Source organism: Mobula hypostoma, chromosome 5 (genome assembly GCF_963921235.1).
Source record: "Mobula hypostoma chromosome 5, sMobHyp1.1, whole genome shotgun sequence".
In the NCBI taxonomy this organism is placed as follows: domain Eukaryota; kingdom Metazoa; phylum Chordata; class Chondrichthyes; order Myliobatiformes; family Myliobatidae; genus Mobula; species Mobula hypostoma.
The window spans coordinates 966570-975789 of NC_086101.1; the positions used below are offsets into that span (position 1 = coordinate 966570).

Below are 9220 nucleotides of genomic sequence, written 5' to 3' on the forward strand. Positions count from 1 at the left end.
TCGTCAATCAGTTAATAGGGGCACTCCTGGATCCCCTCACAATAATCATTGGCGATTTTAACATGAAAGTGGATAGGAAAAACCAGGTCAGTACTGGACCTCAAGAGATTGAACTTGTAGAATGTACAAGGAACACACATCAAAGTTGCTGGTGAACACAGCAGGCCAGGCAGCATCTCTAGGAAGAGGTGCAGTCGACGTTTCAGGCCGAAACCCTTCAGTTAGTCCTGACGAAGGGTCTCGGCCTGAAACGTCGACTGCACCTCTTCCTAGAGATGCTGCCTGGCCTGCTGCGTTCACCAGCAACTTTGATGTGCGTTGTCTGCAGATATTCGCCGGTTTGCTCACACGCGCATGCGCAGAGGGGCTCGGTTAGTCCCAACTACCGCGCATGCGCAGATGTCTGAGGTAGTCACAACTATCGCGCATGCGGTCAGTAGACGAGAGGCTCAGAAGGTCCGGCTGCGGGTAAGAAGGGTCTCCGGGCGGGATATTAATCACCGGCGTCCGAAACGCGATTGACGGGCTATTACTGTGAGCTCCGGCCGCACTGGTCCTGCACTCCAGGACAGGCCCGGTCCGTTCCCTCTCCCTCAGCCCCACGATCCGTACCCGGGCCCCGCGGATCTTTCGACTGATGAGGGCTGGAGCCGCCGCCATTTCTGTGGCGCATGCGCATCGCGTGATTTTTCGGTGGCTGAGACAGGTTTCTCGTTTGTGGCGCCTTCTGGGTAAAGAGGCAGCCATGGGTGACACTACCAGCGTTGTCCCCGTACAGTCGGAGGAAATGGGAGTGAGTGTATCTCCCAAATACTGCCGAGTTCCAGCTATATAAATCCAAGGATTAGTAACTCGGAACAAAAATATATTTCCCAGTTAATCTCGGATGAAGAGTCCACCTTCAAGTCTGTAAAAATGTCCGTTAGTGCTGTATGGCAAAAATAAATTCTTCTGTTAGCTTTAGTTCTCTCTGGATAAATAGCGATATTAAACAGCTTTGTCCTCAATCACAAGTGAGTTATGGCTTTCACATCACAAATGTGCGAAACTCCAATGAGAACAACTACCACCCTCCCTTTCATGTCATTGCCGTCGCCATCAATGGGTTCATCACTGCAAATCAGCTGGGCGGGGGCGGGGGGATGGGGGGAGCCGATCTGAGTAACTTAGAGATCTCCAGGATCGCCCCTTGTGGTGGTGTGGAACATGACCAAAGGAGAGGACACATTGAGCTAAGTCACAGGTTGATTGAAGGCAGAAATAGCCCATTCTCATGCAGACAGGAATACAGTCAGAGAATTTGATAGTCACTCAGGATGCCTGATCCTTGCCTAGTTAGAAGATGAGGAGTTCAAATAGAAACATAGAAATCTACTGTACATTACACACTCTTCAGCCCAGAATGTGCCGACTGTGCAACCTAATTGAGAAAATGCCTAGAATTTCCCTACCACATAGCCTTCTATTTTTTCTAGCAGCTTGTACCTATCTGAGAGTCTCTTAAAATACCCTATTGTATCCACCTCTCCCACCTTCGCGGTGTATTCAACACACCCACCACTCTCTGTGTGTAAAACCTGCCTCTGACATGCCCCTTGTACCTACTTCCAAACACCTTAAAACTGTGCCCCCTTATGTGAGCCATTTCAGTCTTGGGAAAAAGCCTCTGGCCCTCATCATCTTATTCACCTCTATCAGGTCACCTCTCATCTTCTGTTGCTCCAAAGTTCACTCAACCGATTCTCATAAGGCATGTTCTCCAATCCAAGCAACATCCTTGTAAATCTTCTCTGCACTCTTTCTATATTATCCTCATGCTTCCTGTAGTGAGGTGACCAGAACTGAATTAAACACCAAAAGTGGGGTCTAACTAAGGCCTTATATATTGGTAACATTACCTCATGGCTTTTGATCTCAGTCCCATGGCTGATGAAGGCTTTCTTAACAACAATGTTAACCTGAACAGCACCTTTGCGTGTACTATTGACATGGACTCCAAGATCTCGCTGATCCTCCACACTGCCACGAGTCCGAACATTAATATTGTTTTTTGTCTTCAAATTGGACCTAACAAAATGAACCACTGGGTTGAACTCCACCTGCCACCTCTCAGCCCAGATTTGCATCCTATCAATGTGGCGCAGTAACCTCTGACAACCATCCTGACTATCCACAACACCTCAACTTTTGTGTCATCAGCAAACTTACTACCCCACCCTTCTACTTTCTCATGAAGGTCATTTGTAAAAATTAGAAAGAAGAGAGGTCCCAGAACAGATCCCTGTGGAACACTATTGGTCACCGTCCTCCATGAAGAATGTGAACCATCTACAACCTCACTTTGCCTCCTGTGGACAAGCCAATTCTGGATCCACAAAGCAAGGTCTCCCTGGATCCTTGTCTTGTTACTTTCTGAATGGGCCTCACATGAGGAACATTGTCAAAAGTCTTACTGAAAGCCATGTACACTACACCCAATGCTCTACTTTCATCAGCGTGCTTTGTTACATCGTCAAAGAATTCAATCAGGGTTGTAAAGCATGACCTGCCCTTGACAAAGCCATGCTGACTACCCCTAATCAAATTATATCTCTGCAAATGTTCATAAGTCCTGCCTGCCAGGATCTTCTCCAACAACTTGCCCACCACTGAAGTAAGGTTCACTGGTCTATACTTTCCTAGGTTACCTCTACACCCTTTCTTGAACAAGAGAACAATGTCTTCCAGTCCTCTGGTTCTTCTCCTGTCCTGATTGATAATACACAGGTCATTGCCAGAGGCTCAGCAATCTCCTCCCTCACTTCCCACAGGAGCCTGGGGTACATCACAACTTGAGTTGAACAGGGTAACATTGTGATGCCAGAGATTACACTGAAAGGAGATCTGGTATAAACATGTAAAATTATGAAAGGGATAGATAAGATAGAAACAGGAAAGTTGTTTCCACTGGTAGGTGAGGCTAGAACTAGAGGACATTGCCTCAAGATTTGGGGAAATTGGAATGGAGATGAGGAGGAACTGCTTTTCCCAGAGGGTGGTGAATCCGCGGATTTCTCTGCCCAATGAAGGAATGGAGGCTACCTCAGTGAATATATTTAAGACAAGGTTGGGTAGATTTTGGCACAGTAGGGGAGTTAAGGGTTATGGGGAAAAGGCAGGTAGGTGGAGGTGAGTCCATGGCCAGATCAGCCATGATCTTATTCAATGGCAGGGCAGGCTCAACGGGCCGGATGGTCGACTCCTGCTCCTATTTCTTATGATCTTATGTTCTCACCACAGACTAAAATCTCTCCTGAAATACTGTCCTTCACCCATTGATGGCTTTTGCAAATATTTTTACAGGTTCGAAATGGCAGAACACTTGTGCACGGGAATCTCAAACACAACAACACATCAGTTTTGCTGTCTCTGTCTGGATATTTAAGGAGTGACCAAATATTTTCTTTGCAACACCAACACATCTGTTGTCGATCCTTGGAGATGAAGAATTATCTCATCCCAGCTGGTGATGTATTCTGTCTCTGAAATGAAGTTTTCTGTTTTTACTCTGTGAAATCCACTGGAACCGGGAGCTGAGAAAACACCAGCATTTGTTTACTGGAGATCAGTTCTTCAACTGCATTGATTGTACAAGGGATTCAAACGTCTGACTTCCTGATTGCCAGAGAATTGATCGTAGTGAGATATCATTCTCCTTCTCTCAGTGTGGGAAGAGATTCACTCACAGGCTACTACAGACACACCAGTGAATTCACAGTGGGGAGAGGCCATTCACCCGCTCTGTGTGAGGGAGGGGAACCACTCAATCATCCAGTTTGTTCACACCATAGTGAGATGCTCCACCTGTTCTGCAAGCAGGAGGCCATTCTGTTATAGATGTTAAAGGTATATCAGAAAATTCACCAGTGAGGGGACATTGACCTGCTCGGATGGTGGGAAGGCATTTACACACTTAACCACACCACAGTGACACCAGCGAGTTCACACCGGGGAGAAGCCATTCACCTGCTCTGAATGTGGGAAAGGATTCACTCAATCATCTCAACTGAATGAACATCAGCGAGTTCACACTGGAAGATGCTATTTATCTGCTCAGACTGTGGGAAGGGATTCACTCACTTTTCAACACTACAGAGACACCAGCGAGTTCACACCGGGGAGAGGCCATTCACCTGCTCAGACTGTGGGAAGGGATTCACTCAGTCAGCTCAACTGAAGAAACATCAGCAAGTTCACACTGGGGAGAGGCCATTCACCTGCTCAGACTGTGGGAAGGGATTCACTCAGTCAGCTCAACTGAAGAAACATCATTTTGCTCATAATGGGGCAAAACCATTCACCTGCTCTGATTGTGATAAGGAATTCACACGGTCATATAACTTGAAAGTTCATCAGCGAATTCACACTGGGGAGAAGCCGTACACCTGCTCAGACTGTGGGAAGGAATTCACGCGGTCATCTGACTTAAAAATACATCAGCGAGTTCACACGGGGGAGAAACCATTCACCTGCTCAGATTGTGGGAAGGAATTTGCACGGTCATCTGACTTGAAAGTGCATCGGCGACTTCACACCGGGGAGAAGCTATTTAGTTGCTCTGAGTGTGGGAAGAGATTCACTCGATTATCTCACCTAGTCACACACCAGTTCGTTCACACTGGGGAGAAACCATTCACTTGCTCAGTCTGTGGGAAGGAATTTATTCGGTTATATGACTTGAAAGTTCATCAGCGAGTCCACACCGGGGAGAGGCCATTCACCTGTTCTGAATGTGGGAAGAGATTCACTCGGTCTTCTCAACAGAAGGAACATCAGCGAATTCACACTGGAGAAAAACCTTTCAAATGCTCAGACTGTGGGAAGGAATTCAGTCGGTCATCTCTACTGAACAAACATCAGCGAGTTCACACTGGGGAGAGACCTTTCAAATGCTCAGACTGCGGGAAGGAATTCAGTCAGTCAACTCAACTGAACAAACATCAGCGGGTTCACACTGGGGAGAAGCCTTTCACTGGGCATCCCTGTAATCCCTCCACCATCCACCCGGAAACATTCAGGTGACAGGTGACCCGAGAAAGACAGGTGGCAGGGCCTCACAAAATCACATTCACACTAGCTTTTTTTTATAACCTTCTGATTTGCACAGTTATCTTGACTAAACAGCTTCCTACCTTCCTATCTTTACATTCCCCCCCCGCCCAAAATCTCCCTCCTGGAACATATCCTTGCCAGCGAGGGAAGTGCTACGCGTTCCCATTTAGTTCCCCCCTCAGTCCCTTCTGGATCACGAACTGTCCTTCCAGCTGAGGCAACACTTCACCTGTGAGTCTTGTCAAGTTGCCCTACTCTGTCTGCTGCTCCCAGTGCGGGCCCCTCGACATCAGTGAGCCCCAGTGCAGACCAGGAGCCCACTTTGTCAAGTACATTAGCTCTGTCCGCAACAAGCGGAATTGCCCAGTCACAAACAAGCGAAAATTTGCAGATGCTGGAAATCCAAGCAACACACACAAAATCTTTCCAATGATTTCAAGTTCCCTGCCACGATCATCTTATTTTCATGATGCAAAGCCCATCAGGAAAGCCACAGAGCTCTCTGTTTCCACCTGGACACCAGATCCGACGAGTTCCCTCCACCACCACTCTCCTGCTCTTTGTTTCGCTTGTCTTCTTTGTTTGAGCTGGTCTCCACTGTCACTTCTCTCTGTCATCTTGCAGTAAACTGGTGTTGGTCACGTCTGTGAACGATTTGGAGGAGAATGTAGGTCGGACAATTAGTGAGGTTGTGGATGACACCAGAACTGGTGTGTGGTGAAAGTGAGGGTTGTCAGTGGGATGGAGACCAGCTGGGAAAGTGGGCTGAGGAACGACAGGTGGAACTTAACTGGGAGAAGCAAAATGTGATTGATTTCGGGAAGTTAAACCAGAGCAGGGCATACAGTGTGAATGGCGCCATACCAGCACGGTATTTCTGATATTGATATTTTTAAAGATAGACTCAATCAAAGTGATTTCGGGGATCTAGTCAAAAGAAGCAGAAGGGAAGTGGTGGACACGGATGGAAGGGTGGTACACGTGAATAGGGTGGTGAAGAAGGTGTGGACGGGTTCCTGTGCCGTGTAAATCTGTGATTCTCCGTGCAAATGGTCTTGTCATTGTCCAGTTGTAAGCCGGTGATCTTACTTGATCTTTCTTCTCTTAGAGGGACAAGAGTGCTGGAAACCATGCCGTCTGGGTGAGTGCAGGGAAACGCAGCATTTCACTGTATGAGCCAGCGATGAAGCTGTGAGTGATCAGTGCACGAGACAGCAGATGATATTGTAAAGGTCAAATAGCAAATAATCGACACTACTAAGGAAGTCATCGAATCGCAGACCATAATGTGGAAGAGAAAACAGCAGAATGAAGCTGATTCTGACGTGCGAACAAAACCCTGATAGTTGGAAAGAGGACAGAAGGTTACGATCTCAGTACATCAAGCTGTTTCACTTCCGAGATGTGCAGGGACATATCATGTCAGGGACAGAGCCAGTCCATCAGTCTATTAAATCCAGACAGCTCTAGAGAGTTTAGGTTGGCACCATATGAACCAACTTGTAGATAGTGAATGTTCTTTGGAAGCTGAGGTCCATAAGTCACATTGTCAATGGGATGCTCTGGATGGAGATGATGATACTCTCAGATTTATCTTTCAGCCAATTGACGATGGTGACGGTGAAGGAGCAGTTGACCCCTCAGTGAGTTGGGCAAACACTTTCACTTTGCACCCAGAGCTGAAGGGTAGTTCACTTCATAGTCAGCATCCACAAGGGTGGGTTAAGGCAAGGTGATCTTTTCCCTCCTCTCAATGGAGGAGAGAAACAGATACGTTCGTCACCAAATGTTCTGGGAATGAAGCGGGGGATAGAGAAGTTGAATTTCAAGGAGGTATCAGGTAATCAGATAAGTACAGAAATTGCTCTTGATGGTTTATTCACAGATATTCAGAAATGGTTGATGTTGGAATACGACTGCTAAGTGTCCTCGTAATGGTCGAATGCTCAATTGAAGGTTACATGTTCTCCAATAAAGTGTATTATTTCCCAGTTGTATATTCGTTATTCATGTGGACTGATGGAAGTTTATTGGTAGCTAAGTGTCGTTCCTCTGTCACTCAGTTAGCCACTTCCACATGGGAGGAGTTCTCACACTGTACGAGCAGGGTTGTCAATAAAGATCTGTTGAGTATCCTGCATGCGGATGTCCTGGTGTGCTCTGCACTATCCCTCAATAACGTAAACAACATGGAGTCAGAAGTGGTTCATCAATGCAAAATCAATGGGTTGAAGATCTGACCTCCAGTGAACAAATGCTGGTGCGTTCTCAGCAGCCCAGTTCCAGTAGATTTCACTGAATTACAACAGAAAATTTATTTCAGACAAAACTCGTTTTGACAGTATTCTGGGAGGTGTATCATCGTGCAGTTTGTTATATCAAATAAAAGCGCAGGCCATTTTCTAAACACCTGAGCTGCAAAGACACTCGGGAGTCCTTGTGTTGGACTCCCTGAAGTTTAATTTGCAGGCTGAGTCGTTGGTGAGGAAGGCACATACTATGTATGCATTCATTTCAAGAAGACCAAAATACACACACAAGGATGTATTGTTAAATCTTTATAAAGCACAGGCGAGGCGTCACTTGGAGTATTGGATGATAGGCAAATTGCAGTGGGTCCAGGTGCTTGCTGAAGCGGGAGTTGATCTCAGCCATAATCCAACTCTCAAAGCACTTCGTCACCTAAGATGAGAGTGCTAGTGAACAATAGTCATTAAGGGAGCTCACCCAGCTCTTCCTGGGCACTGGTATAATTGTAGACCTTTTGAAGCAGGTGGGAACTTCTGACAGTACCAATGAGATTGAAAATATCTTTAATACTCCGGCTATTTGGTTAGCTCTGGTTTCAGAGCATTACCTTGGTAGGAAGTAATGGCCTACAAACCCTGCCAGAATTGACATTCATTCGATGTCGCCTGCAACCTTGCTTGGAATTGTTTCTTGGCTCTTGAAATAGCCCTCTGCAAGTCATGCCTCGTTTACTTGTACAGACCTGGGTGGCCAGACTTAAATGCCACAGATCTAACGCCCGGCAGACTACGAGCCTCCTGGTCATCCGCAGCTTTTGATCTGGGGTATGTATAGTGAGCTCTGGTTGGCAGACACACATCTACACAGGTTTTAATGAAGTCGGTGTCAGGCGTACTCATTCACACTCGAATATGAATGTCTGAATGCACCGAATCAAAGTTGTTCCTGTGCTCACTTGTTCATATCTCCTTGGTCCTCACTGCTGCTGCTGCGGTATTCAGTGTCTGCCGATACTCCGGGAGAAGGCTTACAGCCAGGTGTTCAGACATTCCAAACTGTGGGCATGGGATAGCATGGTAAACGATCGATGGTGGTGTGAGAGTGGCCCAGGGTGTTGGCTCCACTGGTATGACAAGTGATCTGTTGGTAATAATTATTTCGAGACTTTTTCAAGCTGGCCTGGTTCAAATATCCCCTAGAATGATGGGAGTAGCATCAGGGTGTACTATTCGCGCCTGTTGATCACATCGCAAAGTTCATCTGGAGCCTGGGGTGGAATGTACACCTCCAACAAAATGATTGCTGAGATCTCCCACGGCAGGTAAAATGGCTGGCACTTCACCACGTGGTGTTCCAGGAATAATCTGGAGTATTGTGCGCGGTTTTGGTTACCTACCTGCAGGAAAGATATAAATAAGGTTGGGAGAGCAGAGAGAAATTTGACACGGATGTTGCCGGGTCTAGAGCTGAGGTATCAGGAAGCATTGAAGGGGTTAGGACTTTATTCAATAGAACATAGAGGATTGAGAGGAGGTTTGATGGTGGTAGAAAAAACTATCAGTGGAAACAACAGGAATTCTGCAGATGCTGGAAATTCAAGCAACACACATCAAAGTTGCTGGTGAACGCAGCAGGCCAGGTGGCATCTCTAGGAAGAGGTACAGTTGACGTTTCTGTCCTGACGAAGGGTCTCGGCCTGAAATGTCGACTGTACCTCTTCCTAGAAAAACTATCAGTGATTTAGATAGGGTAAATGCAAGCAGGCCTTTTCAACTGCGATTACGTGGGACTAAAACATGAGGTCAATAGACAATAGACAATAGGTGCAGGAGTAGGCCATTCGGCCCTTCGAGCCAGCACCGCCATTCACTGTGATCAT

General features: G+C 46.7%; 1 protein-coding gene across 1 annotated transcript; it reads left to right on the plus strand.

Moving 5' to 3' along the window:
- Positions 1–296: 296 nt before the first annotated feature.
- LOC134346475 (gastrula zinc finger protein XlCGF17.1-like) lies at positions 297–8841 on the plus strand. Its single transcript, XM_063047848.1, has 3 exons — positions 297–468; positions 3343–5057; positions 6200–8841. Exons 2-3 carry the CDS (start codon positions 4078–4080, stop codon positions 6234–6236), a joined length of 1017 nt encoding a protein of 338 aa, XP_062903918.1. The 5' UTR covers positions 297–468; positions 3343–4077; the 3' UTR covers positions 6237–8841.
- Positions 8842–9220: the final 379 nt, after the last annotated feature.

Coding starts and splice junctions, on each gene's coding strand:
- LOC134346475 (XM_063047848.1), top strand. CDS start 4,078: ATGCTATTTATCTGCTCAGACTGTGGGAAGGGATTCACTCACTTTTCA. Junction 5,058..6,199: donor ATCCACCCGGAAACATTCAG/GTGACAGGTGAC, acceptor TTCTTCTCTTAG/AGGGACAAGAGTGCTGGAAA.